We start from the raw sequence: 23135 nt of genomic DNA, 5'->3' as shown, positions 1-23135 counted from the left end.
TAATGAAGCCAGGACACCAGGTGCTGGGCATGGCTCACCCAAGCCTCAGAAAGCAGCTGCTTTATTGGAAGCTATTCTGACATCATTTTTCAGACTGCCTTGCAGTCTTGGGACCAGGGATGGGACCAGGGATGGAGGTCCTCTTGTGACGATGGGAGGAGAGGGTATGTGTCTCCCCACACCAGAGGCTCAGTTGTGGGTGCGCCTGCCGGGGGCAGATGTGGTGCTAATGGAATAGGCCTTGGGGGCCCCAGGCCCTCCACCACTGGAGAATCTCAGGGCATTGCTGCCCATGGTTCCCCTGAAGGTCAGCCGGCTGCCAGCACCGCCCGTGGAACCGACCACAGCTGAGAGAGAAGGGAGGAGGTCTCCGTCGGCGTGAGGCCCACTACCCGAGGCCCCCGCCCTCCTGCCATAGCTGCCCGTCTCCCTCCTCCCACCCACCTCCCTTCCCACCAACAGCCAGGGGCCAACCCAGAAGGAGCCTCAGACAGAGGTGAGGGCTGCTCCACACCGGCCCCACCCACCCTGTCCTCGTGCATGGCTTTCCTGGGCTGTTGAGCCTCTCTGGATGGGAGCTGCAGGCCCCTGCTGAAAGCTATTGAAGGGAAGGAGGCTCCCAGCCTCCAGAAGGCCAGGCCTTCAGGCCGATATGCCATCCAATAGACCCAGCCTAGTCTGGACGGCATAGGCGATGGGCCCGCAGCCAAGGACTTACAGATGTTCACGGCTCCCACTCCAGCTCCGGTCATCCTGGGGCAGAGGAGACACCTGTGAGGGCTGCTCTCTCCTCAGCACTGGAGGAAGCACCCCCGCACCCCTCCGTCCAGGCCCCGAGCAGAACCGAGGTTGCTTCCTCTGTCCCCACACATTCAGCCTTTTCACTTTGGCCCTCCTGCCTGCTGGCTACATGACCTTGGGAATGTCTCAGAGTCTCCAGTTCCTCACCTATAATGGGGCCTAACTCAGTACCAACCTCACAGTGTGGTTTGTGAGGGCTAAATAACATAAGTTACCTAAAGCCCTGGGCACACGGGAGTCTGTAAATGGTAGCTGTCCTCGTTGTTTATGTAGATCGCTGCCTCTCTTAACCAGATCATAAAATCCTCAAAGAAGGCTGTATTGATTCCCGCATCTCCAGTCCTTAGCATGAGGTCTGGCACACGGTAATTATTTAATATGTGTTGAAATAATTAGTGAATCGTTGACTGAGTGAATTCAGCTCCAGCCGGGACTGAGGGGGGAAGGAGGAGAGGGGGTTGTTTTAAGCAGGCTGTGGGGCTGAAACAGGTCTTACACTGGAAATTAAAAATCTATCCGAGACAGCTGGTGTTTGCTTTGTGACTCACAGTCCCACTGTCACCAAGCCCTTGGCCTTGGGAATGAGTTTACTCTGCAGGGAGGAGGAGAGGCCTCAATTTAGTGGAGGGAGTGAGGGAAGCCCAGCTGCAGCCCCAAATCCTGGAAGGGGGCAGGGCAAAGGTCAAGGGCAAGAGATGGGGACACTAGAAAGCTTCCAGGCCACTTGTCTGTTGACTGAATGAGTCAATCAAGCCATCAAGGTACTAATGAAGACCCAACTTCATGGACATAGATGTGGAGTTTTTTGTGAAGAATTCCCTGTAAGACTAACCCAACTCAGCTTCATCTCAGGCTGCAGGTGAGTATGCAAATACTTCTGGAGAGAGGGGAAATTTACCTCCTCACCACGCTCAGTCAATACCACGTGACTTAGCCCTCAATTATGTGGTGAGAAGCAGCCTGTCACCATGGAAGATGCCTGGACCAGGAATCAACAGAGCTTGACCGCACACTGGCCCTGTCCCCTCAATTAATAAAACTAACCACAATTTCCCCTCTGTACACTAAGGAGTCAATAATACCTGTCTTGCTTACCTGATGTGTTCTGAGGATCAAATAAGATAAGCTTGCTAATAGACACACACACACACACACACACACACACACACACACACACACACGTGCGCGCGCGCACGAAAGCGCTGTTATTACTTCAAATTTCTCACTGAGCTTACACCATCTGGTCTTTCCCTCTCGAAAGTCATCTCATCAAGGGCAAAGAAGCAAGCATCATCTGTACCCTCCCTGCACTTCCCACACCCAGTGCCCTGCAGAAGAGGGTACACAGGAAATGCTTGCAAATGGTTGAACGTCAAGCCCCAGGCCTCACTGAGCCCCAAAGGATCCCCTTTCCAGATTCTTTGTCTTCACCTGCTCTCCTCGCCCTCCAGCAGCTTGCGGTAGGTGGCGATCTCGACGTCCAGGGCCAGTTTGGTGCTCATGAGCTCCTGGTACTCCCGGAGCTGCCGGGCCATGTCCTGCTTGGCCTTCTGCAGGGCCTCCTCCAGGTCCACCAGCTTGGCCCTTGCATCCTTGACAGCCAGCTCCCCACGCTCCTCGGCCTCGGAGATGGCAGCCTCCAACTTGGCACGCTGTGGGGGGTAGTGGGGCTTTGAGCTGGGGGGGCAGGCCTCACCAGCCACTGCCTTCCTGCTTCCCCATGCTGCAGTGAGCATCTGGGCACCTTGCTTACGGTGGCTTCACTGGCACCAGCCTCCTCGCCCAAGCACCAGGGAATCCCAGGGGTTTCAAACATGGGTTTTGATATACCCAATGCGTACCTTCCACTTCTGGCTTTGCCACTTACAAGCCATGTGATCTTGGATGAATCAACCCTTCTAAGCCAAAAGTCTCCCCTTTCCTAGCAGTCATCACAGTATGTATAGAGAGATATTGCAAGTAACGAAATCATACAAAAGTCTCTGGCACAGTGTCTGGTATACAGTAAGCATTTAATAAATGCTATTACGATCACTATTATGAGTAAATGCTATTATGAGTTACAAATGCCCACACACCTGACCCCTAGCTAGAGGAGTTCCAAGGCTACGGGATTCTAGTTTAGTCCTCAAATTTCAGGCAGCTGACCAGAACCAAAAACACCGTCAAAATAGGAACCAGTTTGGAAGAGGCCCAGGACAGGGAGACTTGGAGTACAGAGACGCTGCCTGGCACCCCTAGACTCCGAGTCAACGGACCCCAGGTTTGGGCAGGGGTGGCGTGACTCAGGACGGGCGTGACCATCAGCTGCCACTTCCTGCCTGGCCTTAGTGTTCCCTCTCTCGTGGCCCGCCCCTCACTAGCCGGGCCTATTTAGTCCTGAGCCGCTTCTCGTTCAGCTCCGAGAGCCACCATCCCCATCCCCTCGCGCAGTGGTCCTCCTTCCCTCTCACAACTGCGCTCTGCCCTCAGACCCTCTCCCCTCCGAGCATGCACTCTTCCTCTCTGCACAACACCCCCAGTCCTGCCCAGGAGGCTGGCTGATGCCCTCTGCCCCCAACCACTGGTCAGTGCCCCTCCCTGTCACACTGGTGCCCCCTTGGCAAGGCCATGCCACTGCCTCTGAGCCCCCCGACGGTGATAGACATCCGAGCTCCGGGGTCTGGCTCTGCCCTGTTGGGTAAGAGGAGAACCGGATCTGGCAGAAGCTGCGGCGTTTGGGAAACCGCCATTCATTATTCTGTGCCTCCCCTCCAGGGCTGGACGCTGGCTTGCCGCACCGGTGACTCACAGCCCTGAATCTGTGCCGGGAGGCAGCTTCCACCCTCACCCTCATGTAAAAAGGCCTGCAGGGCTCCAAGGGGAGGACATTTCTGGGTAGATCACCCCCACATCCCATCCCCCGGCTCATCTGGAAAGTAGCCACCACCCATCAGCTTCCCTCCCTCCCCACTGCAGACACCTGCCCAGGCTTAGCTGCCTTGAGCACCCCCATGCCTTGGTCAGGGCTTGGGGGACACTTCCTCATCAATACCCCCCACCCCAGCTTCACAGCACCTCCTCCCATCAGTCTGTTGTCTGAGACCTGTGCTGGGAAGGGAGGAACAGTGAACCAGACAGACGGGGGCCCCTGCTCTTAAAGCATTTTTAATATCCCAGTGGAGGTAGGGGACAATACTTATTTATACTTAATAAGACTTACCTAATAAGTCAATACTAAATTAATAAGACAGAAAATTTCAGAGAGTGATAGGTGTTTCAGGAACCTCACACAGACTGCTGAGAGAGTGGCTGGCCATCTCTGAGAAGAGGTCTTTTGTCCTAAACCCCAGGGGTGAGAAAGGGGCAGCCATGTGCAGAGCTGGGAGAACCACATTCCAGGCAGAGGGAACACCAAGTGCAAGGGCCCTGAAGCATGAAGATGCTTGGCAAATATAAGCTCCAGGAAGCAGCAAGAGCACAGCCAGAGAGGCAGTGGTGAGGAGTGAGGTCAGCAGGTGGGGCGGGGCCTTGGGAGCCATAGTGAGGGACTCTGCTGACCTCCGGCCCGCCACCCCCTTCCCCCCTGCCCCCAGGCACACATCGCACCCAGAGCTAGGTGCAAGGAGAGGGCTCAGTACCAATGTGGTAACGAATGGTGGTTCTAGTCTAGCCAGCCAGCTCGAGGCTCTTTCCACAAGCTCCATGCCCAGCTAGGACTCCTGTTCTCCCTTCGGTCAAGCAGGACCTGGCCAAGAACATTTCGTCCTAGAGAGCTCGCAGGTGGGCCCGAGAGACTTGAGCTGCACCAGCCTGGTCCCCAGAGCAGCAGAGGTGACCCCCCTCGCCCCCAACCTCCTGCTGCTCATCCTGGGCAGGGTCCCAGCTGGCTGCCCTTCACATGCCCCAAGGAGGAGGGCTGGCGCCCACCTGGTTCTTGTTGTTGTCGATCTCAGCCTGCAGCCTCTGGACGGCCCGGTTCAGCTCCGCGATCTCATTCCGGCTACGCCGGAGGTCGTCCCCGTGCTTCCCAGCCTGGGCCTGGAGGGTCTCAAACTGGAGGGACCACACAGAAGAGTATGGCAAGGGTGGACCGTGATTACAGGTGACTTGTCTTCTCCCGACCCAAGGAAGGCCCCAGGTTCTGAGTGACAAGCCCTCCCAGCTTGTCTTCCCAGGGAGGGACAGTCTGACTCCCAGCAAACTTTGCCCAATACCAGGAGGCCAGACTCCCGGACAGTGGGGTGGGGGAGGGGTTCAGTTTCCTCCCAGCCAGGACGGGGCGGGGCGGGGGGGGACAAGAATGGCTCACCAGGCCCATTCCACTGATCTCGGGGCTCTGCCCATTCCCATTATGTCCTAACACTGGAGAATCACTGGAAGTCTGAGATCCTCACCTATTAACCCCTTTGTCAGCACCACCCATTTTACAGATGAGGTGAATGAGTCCCAGAGGACAGAAGGCACTGGCCCAGTGTCACACAGCAAGTCCTTATGGGCGTACATGTGTCCTCACATACACCATGGATGACTCCCTGTCTCTGAAGAGACATTGCTCTATGCTGCTTTTAAACCCTCAGGCTCCCTCCCCCAGATCACTGGTTTGCCCCAGCACACCCCCTCCCCACCCATTCCCTCAGCACTGCACTGTCAGCTGCCCTGCCCACACCCAGTGCATATAACGATTAAACCTGCTCTGGAGCCCTTGGACCCAGGATCTGGTCCCTGCTCTTCTATCTGCTGGCTGTGCAGAGCTAGACAAATCGCTTAACCTCTCCATGCCTCAGTTTCTTCACCTGTAAAAGGGGGATAACACTAGTGCCTACCTAACAGGGCTGTTCTGTGGGCTATATGAGTCAATACAGGTAAACCTTTGAACCTTTGCCTAGCATGGTGCTTACTTGCCAGATTTAGCTATAATAATTATTAATCCATGTCCATTTCCTCTGCCCTCTCCCCCCACATCAGGCTGGAATCTTGCCCTGGGCAAGGACCTAGCCTTCTCCTCCTCTCATTCCCAGGACACTGGAGACCACCACAGATTTAATCCCTGGTGCCTGTCAGCACAGTGGGACCCAGGCCCCAAAGGCTTCAGACAGGGTGAGGAGTAAGGGAAGCCGCCACGGAGGACTCTGCCAGGAAGAGAAAATATGCCTCCAGCGGCCACACACCTTGGTCTGGTACCAGGCCTCGGCCTCAGCCCGGCTGCGGTTGGCGATCTCCTCATACTGGGCCTTGACCTCGGCGATGATGCCGTCCAGGTCCAGGGAGCGGCTGTTGTCCATGGACAGGACCACAGACGTGTCTGAGACCTTGGACTGCAGCTCTTTCAACTCCTGTAGGGACCAGACATAACATCAGGACTTGGGGCATGACCCGTCCCTGTCCCCATGCCCATCCTGGGATTCCCCGCACACTAGGGGAAGAAAAAGGGAGAAGAGGCCAGAGTGGGAGTGAGTCACCAGGTAGCCAGGGGCACAGACCCAGCACCCACTAAACAGCTCCACCAGCCCTGGCTCCCAGAAAAGCCCAATAGCACCTTCTGAAATCAAGAGTCTGGCAGGATCACAAACAAGTGACAGAGTGTGGTGAGGTGCTGCGAGGTGCTACTGGAGTTGAGCTCTGTTGTGAAGGGAATCACTAGGGGGTGGGTAGAATAAGTCATGTATTATGCACACTCTGCAGCCTTTAACACGGAGGATACAGCCGTATTTACGGACAGGGAACTGTATCTGTGGTATACTGTTACATGAAAAAAGGTATGATTCTATTTTATTAAATATATGTATTTCTATATCTCTATGTGTGTATATGCAGAGAAGAAGTCTGAAAAGGTAGGTATCAAGATGATAAGAGTAGGTGTAGGAAACTTGTTTTCAATTTATGCTTTACTTAATTTTCTAGATTTTCTGCAATGAGTATGTATTTCATAATGAGAGGAAAATAATTATATATACATGTATAGACATACACACACACATATATATAACATGTGATAGACATATGAAGGCCCACACTGAGGCCAGAAGTACCCAAAGTCAGCCTCAAGGATCCAGCCCCTGAAATTAACATATGTGGAAATTCTCTCGGAGACGCTAATGGAGGCTGGATGTTCAGGTAAAGACCAGACTGAAGGGAAATGAGAACTGGTCTGTAATTTGCCTCACGTTTTCCTATGTCCCAGACTAGCCAGATGATCAACCACCCTATCTTCTGCCTAAGGCCAGAGACTCACACAGATGGGATGAAGAGGTTTTTAAATCCCCTTGAGGGAAAGGAACCGGAAGCCCAAGGCAGGGCAAGCTGAGCAGGAGGGGAGATGGGAGGGGCAGGCAGAGAGGGTGGCTGAGTGGTGGGTATAAACCCTCAGGCACTCCAGTCTCTCCTGACTCAGGCTCCCCTGCCAGCCCACCCAGTCCACCTGTGAACCCTGTCACGGCCCGGATCGGATCCCTCAACATCCTCCTGGTTTCTTCCAGCCCCACCCAATCCCCCTTCCTGACAAATGACCATCCCACATCTCTGGAAGGCCAGTTTTGACTGACTCCACCCTGGTGCGCTGCCCCAGCTCCTACTGAGCTCCTCACCCACCCTGGATTCCTGAATCCAGAAAGAATAAAGAGCAGGGGTCTTTATTCAGGGGTCAACTCCCCTACATGCACCCAACACACACCCCGGCTGACCCAGAGGCAGGGGGTGGACCAGATAGCCCCCTGGCTAGGACATGCAGGTTGTGGCATATCTCCCACCCCTGAGGTCCTCACCTCCTCATAGAGGGTCCTGAGGAAGTTGATCTCATCCTTCAGGGTGTCCACCTTAGCCTCCAACTCCACCTTGTTCATGTAGGCAACATCCACATCCTGGGAGGGGTGGTGGTGAGAAGGGGTAGAGGGACACCATGTCCTCAGTTCACGAAACACTTAGCAGGCGTGGGAGCAGGCCAGTACTGTCCAACCCCCAGGACCAATCACCGCTACCCTACGAAGAAACATACAGCTCCTCCAGGCTGCCTGACACGCCCACGGTGGGAAGTTCCCTCCGCTGGACCCATCCAGGCTCGAGGAGCACATCGTCTCCACGCACCCCCAGGACTGGAGGTGCCTACGCAGCGCTGATAGCCCACAGCAGCCTGGAGCCCCAAACCTAGCGCTTTACCAGTTCCTAAAGGCTTTAGTGGTTTAGACACACACCCGGCTCTGCCACCTACTAGCTACGTGACCTTGAGCAAATCACCTCAACTTCATGAGCCCCAGCTTCTCATCAGTCAAATGGGAGAGCGTGAAATCATTCAGACTCCAGGACACCGCTCCCAGGGATGGCAAACCTCTAGCCTAAATATGTAGCTTGCAGCATGGGTGATATAAGGCAGTGGGCAACAGATAACACTGCAAGTCTGGTCCCCTGAGAGCCATCCTTTGCTGTGGTTAAGCTCCTGTGGAAAGGGCTCCCTTCCACTCATCCCTGAATCTCCAAGGGCCCAGCACTCCAGGGCAGGTTACATTTCTGTGGATGGGCCTGGAACAGTGAGTGAGTGTGTTTTGAATCAGATTAAGTCAATCCCCCCTAAGATATTCCTAAGGCCTTCAGACCTTACTTGCACACCTCCAGGGACAGGGAGTTCATTTTGCCTCAAGGCACCCCATCCCATTCATTCAGCAAATATTTCAGGCATGCCATGTGCCACCCTCATCTGTAATTAAATGTTCTGACTGATAGAGCACTTCCTTATTTGGGGTTGAAATCGTCCCTTCTAACCTCCATCCTGTAGTCAAAATTCTAACCCCTCCAAAAGCCCAGAAACAAGTGTAGTGACTCGCCAGACACACCTACACACAAATACACACACACAGACGTGCAGACACATGTGTGCACATACGTACACGAAGCAGGCTTATAAATGGCTGGCTTCCATATCTCACCTTCTCCAAGCCCATCGCTCCCTTCTTATAGACCCAGCCAGACCCTGACCACAGGTCCCTACTGGCTGCTCAGGTGAGAGGCATGTGGTCCCCTGTCCCCTGTGCTTCCTACAATGCCACCCACCCTACCTGTCTGACCCCCTCACCTTCTTCAGCACTACAAACTCATTCTCAGCAGCCGTGTGACGGTTAATTTCGTCTTCATACCTGCAGTAAAGGAGGGGAGCATGGTGTTGGTGCAGCTCTGCCTCCATCCCCCCGTATCCAGGTGTGAAAGTCTGCCGTGCATCACCTTTACCCCTCCTTAATGACACACCTGAAAACACAGGTGTCAGCTACGCAACAAAATGTCCCTGACTTTTCCATACGGCTGTTCCTACGGCTTTGAGTCTTGGCAGGCATGGGGGTGAGGGAGCAGGGAACATACGTGGATCAAAGGACAAAGGCTGCATATACTGGGAGTGAGAAGACGAATAGCAGCCTTGCCTCTGGACCACTCTGTACGGGGCCTGCCCTGTTATGTGCTTCCCATGCATTCTCTCAGTTAATCCCTACAACAGTCCTGTAACAATGGTGCTATGATTCTCAGGGAAAGGAACAGAGGCACAGAGAGGCTGAGTACTCTGTCCAGTCACCAAGCCGCTAAGTGGCAAAGCCCGGACTTGAAGCCTGGCCATCTGACGCCTGAGCTCACACCTTAACCTGCTTAATCCCACCCGCTGAGGGTGAAGAAGGGGCCCGAAGAGGAGGAACCTTGTGGACTCAGGAAGGAGGAAGAACCAGCCCCCAACTAGGTGACAAGCCCCCATCGCTACTCCCAGAGCACCCCCCTCCATCCCTCTTTCTCCCAAGGAGCCAGCCCCCTGCCCGTAGGAGGACGCCAGCAAAGCAGGGCACAGAGCAAGAGGGCAGGTGGGCCTGACCCAGTATTTACTTGAGGATTCAAAATAGGTGTCAGAGGGCTTCCCTGGTGGCGCAGTGGTTGAGAGTCCGCCTGCCGATGCAGGGGACGCGGGTTCGTGCCCCAGTCTGGGAAGATCCCACATGCCGCGGAGCGGCTGGGCCCGTGAGCCATGGCCACTGAGCCTGCGTGTCCGGAGCCTGTGCTCCGCAACGGGAGAGGCCCGCGTACCGCAAAAAAAAAATAGGTGTCAGAAACAGAAAGCTAGCAGTGTCCACGAGCTTCTGGAGAACAGCAGGAACAATGTGGGGCAACTTTAGTGGGGAGCAGGATACTCAGGCAGGCAGAGGCCCTCCAGGAGCCCAGACCCCCAAAGTCCCACTCCCCCAGGGCCTCTAGAATAGTTAGGAAAATATCTGCGAGGCCGTCTCTCCACCCCTGCTGTGCCACTGGGCCCAGAGGATGTGCAGAGAGGAGCTCCCTGGGCAGCTGCACTCAGGACCCCTTCCGGTTCCTCCTTCAGCCCCAGCCTGGAGCTCAGCCTGGCTCCCCAGGGAAGTGCCCTGTGGGCTCTGGGCTGGAGTACGTGTGCACACATGCACACCTGACAGCAGGGGCTCGCGGGCTGTCCCAGGCCTTCCCTGTCCTGCACCGGTCTGCTTCCACCTGCCTTCCACCTGCTGCGGGATTAATCCTGTTGACTGTTGCCCTAGGGAAGTCGGGGGTGGGGATGGGGGATGGGAATGGAGAGACACTCCCTGCAGAGGCCTTTGTTTGTTCTATGTCCAGTCAAAGGCAGTGTCCCTGCTCCAGCTTAGTCATACACCCGCCCCCAGGCAGAGCACAGAACTCACTCATCACCCCGAGTGCCCACTGGGCAGGGACGCCCGGCCCAGCCTCTGGCTTTGGTTCCTGCCCTGGCCGCACCCACCCCCAGCCTCCGCAGCCCCTTCCATCGCTCACAATGATCATGCTCTCTGCTTCTTTCCTTCCCAGCTTGGTTCCAGGTCTCCTCCTGGGAGTCAGGGGCCCAAAAACAAGCCCCAGCTCTCCCAATGACCTACTATGCGATTTTGATCAAGCCCCTGAAACTTTCTGGACTCTAATTCCTCACGGGAACAAAACAGAGTTGTTCTAGAATAATCTGAGGGCCATGCAAGTTCTGAAGCACATCATCTCTTGCCCTGCCCTTTCCTGGGCCTTGGTAAGGCTTCTGAAGGGAGCAGTGCAGATCAGGGCTGGGCTGAGATATTTCACTGGGAGTAAGTCAGAAGACAGGACCAGAGAGACTTGGAAACGGCCCCCAGAGACAAATAGGAGAGAGGGCAAGCAGGGAACGTGTTAATCAAGGTCTTCCCTTCTGGGAGTTGTTGTACTGAGCAGCTGTACCCTCTGACCCCTGACCCAGAGAGGATTTGCAGAGGGTGAGCTGAGAGGGGCACATGGGCCCAGGGCATGGATCCCGGCAGGCCGTACTGCGGGGCAGTACTTGTTCTTGAAGTCTTCCACGACGTCCTGCATGTTCCGAAGCTCCACCTCCAGGCGGCCCCCGTCCAGCTGCAGGGCCTCAAGCTGCTTCCGCAGGCCAGCAGTCTGGGCCTCAAAGATGCCCGGGAGGCAGCTCCTCTTGGTCGACTTCTGCTCCTGCAGCAGTGCCCACTTGGTCTCCAGCAGTTTGTTCTGCTGCTCCAGAAACCGCACCTAGAAGGGGCGGGAGGAGGAAACTCAGGAGAGGCAGACCGTGCCACCCACAGTGCGGTTGAGAGGGTCTCCAGCCATCCAGCAGAATCCACGCTCGCACTGGCTCTTCCCCCAACCTGGGCCCCTAGCCCTTGGCTCTCTCCTCCAGGAAGCCCACCCTGAACAAGCCTCTCCTCCAGGACTCTCTGTCTCAACTGTCTCAGAGTGTGTCCAGGGCTCAGGTCACTGATGTGTGCCAGTGTTGTTCTCTAGAGTCTCCTCCCTCCTCTGCTTCCCCTCGCATCACAGGCGATGGCCTCCATCTCCCTGTCTGAAGGGCTGCCCACTTCCTGTCTGTGTCCTGAGCCTGACTCGGGCCTCCTCCCTTCAGGCTGGGACCTCATCCCTTCCTCTCTCAGTATCCTCTCTCCCCTTCCCTCTTTCTCCCACAAGGCCTCAGGACAGGATGCTACAATCAAGCCAATGTAAAATGAGTCCCTAAGGAGCACCAAAATGACTGGTGTGGGAAGCAGACCTCCTCAAAACCAGCAACTCAGGCAGCAGGATCTGGGGGCTGCAGCCGAGCCTCAGCAGGGGGAACCTGGGCCTGGGGCTTCCTGCGGAGGCTGCCCCAGAACTTGAAGGATGTGTACAGTCTGAAGGGTGAAGGAGAGGAGGACATGGGGCACCAGGGAAGCAAAGAGGCACACAAAGGCAGGAAAGAGAAAGCCTGCTCTACGCCCAGGGAGGAGGCCCTGGCCAGAGGGGCCCAGGGGGCTAGCCCTTAGTTCTTGGGTCCAGCCCCACAAGTGCGCTCTCCCCATCTCTATGCCCCACCCCTTTGGGACATAAGAGGAAAAACACCTCTTAAATGGCCCTTCCCTGTGACCCTCAGTGCCCCCAGATGAGCTCTCTCCAAGGGCAAGTATAACCTCACCTCCTACCACCCAAAGGAGGATGGAGGACCAGGTAGGTGGGGCCGATGGGACCAGGAGCCTGCCTCCCTCCAGCCCTTTATTTCCAGCATCTGCTAGAAAATAAGTGGGGCGGGAGGGGAGAATCTCACCCTGCCCCATCTCTGACTCCACACAGCCCCCTCTCAGAGAAGGGGGCCCAGAGAAAGAAGTCCCGGCCTTGGCGTCTGGAGCTCCCAACCTGACTCGGATGACAAAAGCTGCCCAAGAACCCCAGCGACTCACAGGCACAGCTCACCAGGGCAACCGGACAGACCCACGCACACATTCCCGGAGGAAAAAGCAGGGAGATTTGGGTAGCTAGCTGCAAGAGAGGGCTTGGAGGCCGAGGGGGACAAAAATAGCTACAGGGTTCATGGAGAGGGTACAGTCCCAGATATCGGCGGAAAGAGAGCAGGCAGCAGCCCTCCCAGCCCCTGGCCCACGTGCGCTGCGGGGCGGCTGCTGGGGCCTGAATCCTGGCTTGGGGCAGCGCGGGCCGCTCACCTTGTCGATGAAGGAGGCGAACTTGTTGTTCAGGGTCTTGATCTGCTCGCGCTCCTCCTGGCGCACCTGCTGGATGGAGGGGTCGATGTTCACCTGCAGCGGGGTCAGCAGGCTCTGGTTGATGGTGACCTCGCGGATGCCGGCGCCCACTGGGCCCCCGTAGGATGAGCGCGCGGCCACGCGCGGCCGCGAGGCGCCAAGGCCGTAGAGGCTGCTGCTGCTGCCGCCGAAGCCGCCGGGGCGCACCGAGTTCAGGCGCACCTGGGTGCCGCGCCCCGGGAAGGCGGAGGAGCGCGAGCTGAAGACCTGGGAGCTGAAGTGGATGGACATGCTGGCTGGGCCGGGCTGGACCGAGCGGCGGGGGACAGGGGGCCGAATTCGCTGACCTGCGGGCGACTTGGCCGCTTTTATCCTCTAGGCGCGGGCGGATAGGCTTACACAGGTAGGGGCGGGGCTGGCCGCCGGCCACCTTTCTCTGCCCGCCAGCTCCTCTCGGGGCCGCGCTTCCGCCATCGCGCCGTCCACCCCTCCGAGGCCCAGGCTTTTGGTCCAAGCCTGTACCGTCCAGAGTGGGGAGGAGGGCCGTAGAGGCTCAGACCCCTTGATGCAGGCGGACGCAGAGAGCGGTGAAAGACAGCGGTCCCAGTCGATCTGCAACGGGCTCAGTCAGGGAAGGCTCCCTGGAGGAGGCTTGGGGATGGAGTGAAGAAGATCCAGATTCCTGAGACAAGAGCAGAAAGATCAAGCGGTAAAAGATTGGGGGAAGGGGTGGTCAAAACGTTCTAGCCCAGGAGTCAGCCCCCAGTCCCCTCCCCAAGCTACTGAGAGCCAGAAAGGCGTTCCCTGACAGCCTCCGTCCCAAGTCCAGCTCCTCCTTGAGAGAGCTCAGCTCCTGAGTAAGTTGACCCCAAGGTGGGCCTGGGTGAACTGGTTTCCCTGGCCACGTGTCCCCACGCCTCCTCTGCATACAGAGACCAGACCAAGTGGGGCATGACCCCACTCTCGCCCCTCTCCTCCTCACTCCAGTAGAGACATCTTCTGGTGATGGTTACTCTGGGCCTGCACTTCCCCCCGCCCCAGATCACGTTCCTGTCCACTTAGTTTATTTGTCCCTGGAGAGGAAGGGGACACCTGTGTGTATTTGAGACACTTTGTGTGAATGTCTGTACACTTTTGTGTGTACGCACCTGCCCTGGGCTTGGCTGTGTGCACACCCTAGGCATGTGTGTTTACATATGTGTCTGCATGTTTGTGAATGTACTTATACAAGTGGGCTTCTATGTTCGGGTGGGGGGCAGGGGGATAGGTGTGTCTGTGAATACACGCTTGCACGCCTTTGTACGAATGTCTCTGCAACGTGCTTGTATTTGCCCTCAGACACTCCTCCCCATTCCCCACCCCTGCCACTTGCCTGTTTAAACGTCCCCAGCTCTCATCATCTCCCCCACCTGAAGCCACCACCAAACAATTCCCAGCAGTTTCAAACCCAGCCCAAGATGGGGATAAATGTGCTGTTAGCTCTGCTAGAGGGGCAGCCTGAGGAGCCTTTGGAAAAGACAGCCGACAGGACTGTTGTCACCCTTAGTCCACCTCTAGTCCCGCCCAGTGAGCTGGCCAGGTTGTCACTTCAGACCAAGCCCTTGGGGCTTGAGTGGAGGAGGCTGGGAATGGAATGCCCTTCCTGGTTTCCATTTCAGTTAGACAAGGAGGACTAACGCACAGAAGCCCCTTCTCAGTGATCACAGTGGAGACCCAGGCCCCTTCCCCTCCCTCTCCTCCATATTGGTGTTGGGAAAGCTCAGGCCAGAGGCTGAGGGATGCCCAAGGAGACCTTTCAGTGTGTCTGCTGCAGGGTGTGTGTGTGTGAGAGAGAGAGGGAGAGAGAAAGAGAGACACACACACACACCACATCATACACATACACACATACATATATGCATACATAAACACTCCCACACATTCATACACATACACACCATATCACTTACACACACACACCACATCACTCACATGAACACATACACACATATATACCACATCACACACACACACACACACACACACACACACACACACTCATACACTCCAAAGTCCTTACCCTTCAGCGCTCATCCTCTTTTCCCCACTACCTCCTACCCCAGCCCCCTAGCCCTCCACCCCCTAAACCCACCCAAGTTCCACAGCTGCCCCCCCCCCCCCGCCCCCGCCAGCCTGGATCTGCCCTCTGGAGGCTATGCCCTGCCCATGCCAGGAATCCCTCCCTTTGCCGCCACCCCCATTGCTTCCCTAGAGCCTGGCCTGGGAACTCTGGCAGGGCAATGTTGGTGACCCTGAATAAGTCGCTGCCCCACCCTGGGCCACAGCTTCTTCACCAGAGACGAAATCCTCAGGTTCGTGGGGAGAGGGAGCTGGGAGGACACTACAAAGGGGAAACGGTCTGTGGGCTTTTCAGGCCCAGGATGCAGCGTCGCCTCCGGCCACATTTCCCCATTCCAGACCCACCCAGGATCCGCCCATCGCCTCCCCATCCCCTCCCCCAAGCATTCCTGGTGGCTCCAGCCCTCACCAGTCTCTTCCTGTCTCTCCATTCCTAGGCCAACGCCATGAGCCCACTGGGTGCCAGGCTGCCCACAGAAACGCCCTCTGGAGGGCTTCACGAGGAGTGTCAACACCAAGAGGCCGAGGATCAAATTCCTGCCCCACAAGACTGCCCTGTCCATTGGTTCATCTAAACCCAGTCTCCTACCAGCCCATGCCTCTGCTGGCCTCACAGACACCCTGTTAGGAGATTCCGGGCATAATCTTGAGATGAATTCATTTCCAAAGCCTTTCGCAGTTGTCCTTCCGTAATCCAGAGCCTCGCTTCCATCTCTGTAGCGTTCTGTCACACAGACACACACACACACACACACACACACACACACACACACACACCCGCCATGCACATCACTTGTCCTCCCACTGCCCGCCTGGCCTCCCCTGCACCTCTGGACCCAGCTGTGAATAAACAAGCAGCCCAAGTTCCGCAGCCCTGCTTGGTGTCACTAAACCTGTCCAGATACCACGGTCCTGCAGCCCTCAAAGCTGGAAGTGGCTGGTCCTCTCTGGAGAGGTGGGGGAGACATTCTTTCTGGCTCCATTACTCATTGTCCAACCCCTCAAAACACCTCCTCAAATTCCTAAAGTATAAAATATTTAAGGCATAATGTGTTTTCATTGTCTTGGAATTCCAATGATTGCAATCATAACAAAAGCCATGTAATATTTTCTCATGGAATGTAATATCTTAAAAATAAAGTCAAGGGGGCTTCCCTGGTGGCGCAGTGGTTGAGAGTCCGCCTGCCGATGCAGGGGACACGGGTTCGTGCCCCGGTCCGGGAAGATCCCACATGCCGTGGAGCGGCTGGGCCCGTGAGCCATGGCCGCTGAGCCTGCGCGTCCGGAGCCTGTGCTCCGCAACGGGAGAGGCTACAGCAGTGAGAGGCCCGCGTACCGCAAAAAAATAAAAATAAAATAAAGTCAAATGACAAAACACATATATGACAGCCAACAGGCTTTCCAGAAGAGACAAATCCATAAGGAAAAGACAACGCAGCAGAAAAGTGGGCAACAGACGTGGATATTATCAGCCAATGCTTATAGAGTACTTACTTAGCATGTGCCTGGCCCTGTTCTAAGCACTTCACATAGTGTACGTTATTATCTCATTTTAAGAAGAAATTGAAACACAACGAATTTAAGGAAATGGCCCGTGGTCACACAGCTAGTACGTAGAAAAGCCAGGATTTGAACCTTGGCAGTTTGAACTCCTAGGTAACTTATTAAAAAAGAAAAGAAAGAAACAAAATCAAATAGTAAATATGAAAAAAAAAATACTCAACTTCATTCAAATTAAAGAAATGCCACAGAATAGCAATAAAAAGCCATTTGCACCTGTCAGATTATCAAAGACTAGTTTGCTAACAGTGCTGGAAAGTGTGCGGGTAACAGAGAGTTCTGTCCTTTGTGCGCGGGGTCATCTATTGACGCACCTTCGTTAGAGGGCAAGTTGGCAGTAGCTATCAAAATTAAAGACATTTGCCTTTACCTCAATAAACAAAACAAATAAATGAATACACTTGTCCTTGATCAAGTACATTCACTGCCAGGAACTTATCCTACAGATGTTCTCACCAAAAGCACACACATACATGTGGTCTGTACCTCCATTATTTTATACTAGAGAAAAACAGGCAACAGCATAAATGCCCATCAGTGGGATGTGATTCAATGCATTGGGCTACATACATTCAGAGGAATGCTATCTATTGAAAAAAAAAGCCTTTATATACTGATTGAAATTTTACCATTATATATTGATTGTACAAAATCACTGTAATTTTTAAAATGTCCCAGGAGGCTCATGCTATACCACGTCCATCCCCTCCCCTGTGGCTGGTCCCTGCGGGCCCCACAGTCACCTCCTAATACCCTGGCCACTCCCTCACTCTCACCAGGGACTCTGGCACCTGGTCCTGTGTGATCCTCTTCACCCTGGCACCCTCATCTCCAGGCACGTGACCCACTCAGCATCTTAGCCTGATCATTCCTTAGCTCCTCAGTTCCAGTGACTTTCACGTTCATCCTTTTTCTCTTGTCTCTGCCCTTGTCCCCTCTCTAGACCCTAAACTGGTTCGTCTCTGAAGTTTCAAACTCTGATCTCACACCACGGTACCATTCAAAACTCTTTCACTTTCAGCAGTTGGGTTCTTCAGCCACACCAGCTCGTCCAGTCCTGAACCCAATCATTCCATTTTCTAACCCCCCTACCCTCCTTCACACTTTCTTTCCAGCTTGGACTCCTTGTACCCCTCCTTCTCTGGCCCCTACCCTTCAGTCTCCTACACCTGGATAGACCCCCAGCCCTGTTTAGCCTAAATGCTGACCTTCTCTGCTCTAAACAGCAATGCCTCGTGAAGAAAACCATATCTTCAAGATCCGGTGTCACCACTGACTCACAGTCCCCAGGCTCACCTGCATCCTCTTTGCTACTAAAGGCTTCTCTCTGCCTTCGGTCAGCAATTTCTCCCAGTCCCCCTGGTTGCTGCTGCAAAGTTTCTTTACTCTCTTCCTATCGCCAACCCTGTACCCTACACACTCGTTCTCAGCAATAGATCATAGCCTTCTTCTTCACTGAGAAAATCAAAGCCCTCTGGTTAAAAACTCTCTTACCATATATACGGGAATAAAGACACAGACCTACTAGAGAATGGACTTGAGGATGTGGGGAGGGGGAAGGGTAAGCTGTGACAAAGCGAGAGAGAGGCATGGACATATATACACTACCAAACGTAAAATAGATAGCTAGTGGGAAGCAGCCGCATAGCACAGGGAGATCAGCTCTGTGCTTCGTGACCACCTAGAGGGGTGGGATAGGGAGGGTGGGAGGGAGGGAGATGCAAGAGGGAAGAGATATGGGAACATATGTATATGTATCACTGATTCACTTTGTTATACAGCAGAAACTAACACACCATTGTAAAGCAATTATACTACAATAAAGATGTAAAAAAAAAAGGAACTCTCTTACCTTCTTTCCCCCACCTGAACTTACCTCCGCACCCATCTTTTCTCTCTGCCTCTGAGGACAGATTGTGTCTCCACCTGCGCCCTGGATGCCAGCGTCCCGCACCTCCTCAAACACAGGCTTCCATTCCGTGGCCACCACTCCCTAGTACAGTCACCCTCTCCTTCTCCCCTGTCCCTCCCCTCCCTCTGACGGCCTTCCATTTGTCTGCATGCACGTTCATTGGCGCTGTAGGGGTAGAAGCCGAATGTCAGTGGGCTGAGGTCTGAATGAGGTAAGGACGCGGAAACTGTGAGTGCTGAACACAGTTTCTAACGGAGCCTGGCAGTAAGAGGAAGCGAGATGGGAAATTAGCTTGAAAGGAAAGAAAACTCAAGGAAAGGATTATTGTAGGATAAGAGACTTGAGCAGGCAGATTGGCAGAGGAGAAGGAGAAGGGCCGCAAAGAGAGATGTTAAGTATGAGAGGGGGGCGGAGCTAATTAAGGGAGCGAGGCGGGTGGAGGTGGAAGGTGGATTTAAGAGTGGGCTGCGCGGTATCCAGCCCTGGCATAGAGGACAAACGCCCTCGTCTATGGCAGGAATCAGCTAAGGGTGGACAAGGATCTAGATATTCCAAGGTGTGGGCAGAGCAGGCTAGTTCAGAGACGTTTCTAGACTCTAAGAGAATGGCTATTTCTGCTTCCAGAACATTCTGTGGGGCTCTTCTCACCAAATGCTCTACCCAATCATTCTATGCACGCACTTTCTCTGATCTCAGTCCGCGTGACAGTGACTCCTAAAGGAGATCAGCAGTCTCCAAGGAAACCAGGCAGCTCCAGGTGAAAGGTGGGGACTCTGACTCGGCTGCGCTTCCCAGCCACACGACCTTGCAGCTACCTTCTGTGAGACTCAGTTCCTCCTTCTGTAAAATGGGGGATTAAGAGTGTCTGTCTCATGAGTCCTTTTAAGCATTGAAGAAGATAATGTGGAAAATGTACTTAAGGGCTCAGTAAGCGGGAGTTGGAGCACCTGCCCGTGGCGATTCCTACCGTGTCTTTTCTGGTAGAAGCCCAAGGAGGTTGAGACTTGAGACAGCACTCCCCTTGATGTGTCCTTCATTTGACGACTCAGTGCTACTGGGGGGCTTACAGGGTGTTCCATTCCCCGAGGGGGCAGCGCCACCCCCCACCCCGCTCCCATTCCTCCATCCCCCGTCCCCATGGCTCTCTTTCCTGCACGCTGCCCCTGGCAGTCCTCACCCACCCTCTCTTTCTTTCCGTCTGCATCCTGGCATTTCCCACGTACCTGCTGGACTTCCTGGGCTTGCGGAACCGGATATGCAAAAAATCGCTCCCCTACTTCTTGGCAAGGTTTACTGTGATGTACAACGAACAGATGGCGAGCAAGAAGCAGGAGCTCTTCAGCAATCTACAGGAGTTCGCAGTCCCCTCCGGGAAGCTCTCCCTGCTGGAGCTGGGCTGCAGCACAGGGCCCAACTTCAAGTTCTACCCGCCTGGATGCCGGGTGACCTGTATTGATCCCAGCCCCAACTTTGAGAAGTTCTTAATCAAGAGCATTGCTGAGAACCGACACCTGCAGTTTGAGCACTTCCTGGTGGCTGCCGGGGAGGACCTGCGCCAGGTGGTCGACGACTCCATGGATGTGGTGGTCTGCACACTGGTCCTGTGCTCCGTGAAGAACCAGGAGCAGATCCTCCAGGACGTGTGCAGAGTGTGGAGGCCGGTGAGTGCGGGGAGTGAGTAGGGAGAGACCACCTTCACTGCGTGTTAAGCCGCTAGAGCATCGGGCTGCATAGACGCCTGTGGGCTTCAGGTACGGATCCCATGGGCCTTAGACAAGCCACTTCATTCATTCCTTTGATCATTGCTCTATTCAACAAACATTTAAAGAATGCTGACTCTGTAGCAGCACTGTCTTTCCGGGGTGAGAAATGAGCCTCAGAGAGGTTAAATGACTCGCACAAAGACAGATGGCTCATAAAAATGGCAGAGACACAATAAAAATCCAGGTGCCCTAACTTCTAGGTTAAGAAGACCTAGGCCAGAGATCTCACCAAGCCATCCCTCTAGTGGCTTTCAACCTGGGGTCACCTAAGTCCCATCACAGACTCCAATTTTCTAATGATGAGAACACTGAATCTCCCGGAGGGCTGCCAGAGCGTCTCCCTTCTGCAACAAATGAGAACGCGTTAAGTGCACAGATAGCCATCTTCATTTATAGCATATATTCTTCATTTTTCACCTTGGGGCCTCAGGAGTTATCTACATACCATTCTCTAGCCCTTTCCTCAAGCAACAGGCATTAATCATTTGTAGAAAATGAACAACTATGCTGGGAAAGAAAGGGAGAGTCAGGGCAGAGCAGTTCTCCAACGACATTGCAGATGGTATCACCTTGCATCTTTGACCTCTGTTAACTTTTCAGAGTTCCTTACGTCATTGTCTTTAATTATAAAGGCAATTAATCAATGTGTCTTACTTGTTTAAAAGAATTCAAAAATTCAAGAAGAACATAGAGGGAAAAATGAAAGTTCTCCCTTCACTTCCTTAAATCCCAGTCCCCTTACCTGTCCCTGTTAGTCACTATGTTAGTGGGTGTCCTTATGGTTTTTTCTTCTTTTAATTCATGTTTCTCCTCTCTGGTGTTTGGCAGTTTTTCTGTCTATCTCAACTTTACTAATAATTACTTTCGGATTTCAAGTTATATTTTAACCAGTACTTCCCCATCAACATACCAAAAGTATATAGTCATGTGACACCCTCCACCTATTTTGTTTTTTATTTCCAAATCCTCATCCCCTCTTTCCTCTCAACACCATCATCTCTCCATCCCATCTCCTGGGGTTGGTTGAAATAATCTGCCATTTTAATTTCAACGTTCCGCTAAGGATTTTTCCCCTTGTCGTCTATTTCAAAGACCTTTTCTAATTTATAACATAGTTAAAGTCAGTTTATCATCATCCGTTTACTTGCTATAGATTTTACTAGATTTACTGCTCTCCACTGCTTGATAGGCTTTTGGTCTTCTTTTATCTTGAGATGTCTCTGTTTTCATTCAAATTTAATTTTCATTTGTCTTAACTACCTTCTTGAATAGGTTCCTGAGAAATGGTTCACGGATCTTGCAGATCTGAAAATGTCTGCCTCCTACCCTAACACTTTAACAATATTTTGGCCAAGATTCCTTCCCCCTGGAAGCTGTGAGTCTTTTCCATGGCCCTCGGGCTTTCCAAGTTGCAGATGATAACTTCAGTGCCAGTATAATTCTCTTTCCTTTTCAGATAACCTGTTTTTGTTGTTGATTGTTTTATGTCTGGGCGTTTTTAGGATGTTCACTCTTTTTTTTTTTTTTTTTAAAGTTCTGAAATTTCACCAGGGTCTAGTGTTCTAAGAACTCAAAGAACTCAAAGCTTCTGATGTATCTCCTCTGGGGTCCAGCAAGAAACCAAACTTCCCCCAATCACTCGTTAGCTGATTAGCTTTTTTTTTTTTTTTTTTTTTCCGGTACGCGGGCCTCTCACTGTTGTGGCCTCTCCCATTGCGGAGCACAGGCTCCGGACGCGCAGGCTCAGCGGCCATGGTTCACGGGCCCAGCCGCTCCGCGGCATGTGGGATCCTCCCGGACCGGGGCACGAACCCGTGTCCCCTGTATCGGCAGGCGGACTCTCAACCACTGTGCCACCAGGCAAGCCCTAGCTGGTTAGCTTTTTATCCTATTGGTTGAGTATCCCAGTAGGACAATGGGAAAAAGAAAGTCTCCCTTCCCCACTTCAGCCACCATTTTCCCAGTATGCCCCAGATATAGATAGATCGAAAGATGGATGGACCCCTTATTTTCTCTCTTGCACTTGAATGCCTGTTTCCTGCATTCTATCTCTTCCTCTTTCTTAGTTTACCCCTTAGTTTTGATAGAGCATATCCTCCAGCTTTCTGAGAAAGGTGAGGTAAATGTGTTGATAAAATGCATGTCTGAATATTCTTTACACTCAGAAGTAATTGAGGGCTTCCCTGGTGGCGCAGTGGTTGAGAGTCCGCCTGCCGATGCAGGGGACATGGGCTCAAACTAATTCATAGTTTGTACAGCTATAGAATTCTGAGCTGGAAAATGTTTTCCCTCAAAATTTTTACGGTTTTCATTGTCTTCTGGCTGCTAATATTACTGCTGACAAGTTTGAAGTCATTCTGATTCTAGATTCTGTATATGAAACTTTTTTCTCCTCTCTGTAAGTTTGTAGAGTCTTCTCTGTTCCCAGTAAAATGATTTGTTACCTGTTGGAGATTTAGTGGTCCATTTCAACCTGCAAACTTATGTCCTTCAGTTCTGGAAGTTTTTCTGGGATTCTTTCTTTTTCTTTCCTCCCCTTATATTTTCCTTGTTCTCTCTTTCTGGGACTCTTCTTACTTAAATGCTGGACCTCTTTGAACTGGTTCCCTAACTTTCTTATCTTTGATGTCCTATTTCCCTTATCTTTACCCTTTTTCTCTATTTTCTAGACTTCCTTCATATTCTTTTCAAAATAATTTACACAAGTTTTCATTTCTGCTATCATAGTTTTTATATTTCCAAGGGCTGATTTTTTTTTCTAACTAGGCATTTTTTATTGTATCCTGTTCTTGTTTCAAGAATAATCTATCTTCTCTTTTTCTTTGAAAATATTAATAAAAGGGAGATTTTTATTTTTAATATTTTCATCTCCCTAGTTAGTCTCTGCTTCCTCCAGATTTTTTTTCCTGTTTGTTTTCTGAGTTTCAGTTTTTATGTTGGAGGCTCTTCTCAGATGACTATCGGTCCGTGACTGATTACTCACATTTCCAGAGGCAGCACTAA

The 23135-nt window shown here is 53.0% G+C and overlaps 2 protein-coding genes across 2 annotated transcripts; one reads left to right on the top strand and one right to left on the bottom strand.

The window, feature by feature from the left end:
• Positions 1–21: 21 nt before the first annotated feature.
• On the bottom strand, positions 22–19465 carry KRT7 (keratin 7). The gene is made up of 10 exons (XM_004274291.3): positions 18334–19465; positions 12741–13461; positions 11090–11301; positions 8846–8906; positions 7545–7640; positions 5952–6116; positions 4711–4836; positions 2233–2453; positions 719–753; positions 22–347 (listed from the first exon to the last, which is right to left on the bottom strand). Exons 2-10 carry the CDS (start codon positions 13068–13070, stop codon positions 190–192), a joined length of 1404 nt encoding a protein of 467 aa, XP_004274339.1. The 5' UTR covers positions 13071–13461; positions 18334–19465; the 3' UTR covers positions 22–189.
• Positions 19395–21656, top strand: LOC117202996 (putative methyltransferase-like protein 7A). Its single transcript, XM_033436226.2, has one exon. The coding sequence runs from the start codon at positions 19668–19670 to the stop codon at positions 20049–20051; it is 384 nt and encodes a 127-aa protein (XP_033292117.1). The 5' UTR covers positions 19395–19667; the 3' UTR covers positions 20052–21656.
• Positions 21657–23135: the final 1479 nt, after the last annotated feature.

This window comes from Orcinus orca, chromosome 11 (genome assembly GCF_937001465.1).
Source record: "Orcinus orca chromosome 11, mOrcOrc1.1, whole genome shotgun sequence".
In the NCBI taxonomy this organism is placed as follows: Eukaryota; Metazoa; Chordata; class Mammalia; order Artiodactyla; family Delphinidae; genus Orcinus; species Orcinus orca.
This window is presented reverse-complemented; position numbering and strand designations above follow the sequence as displayed.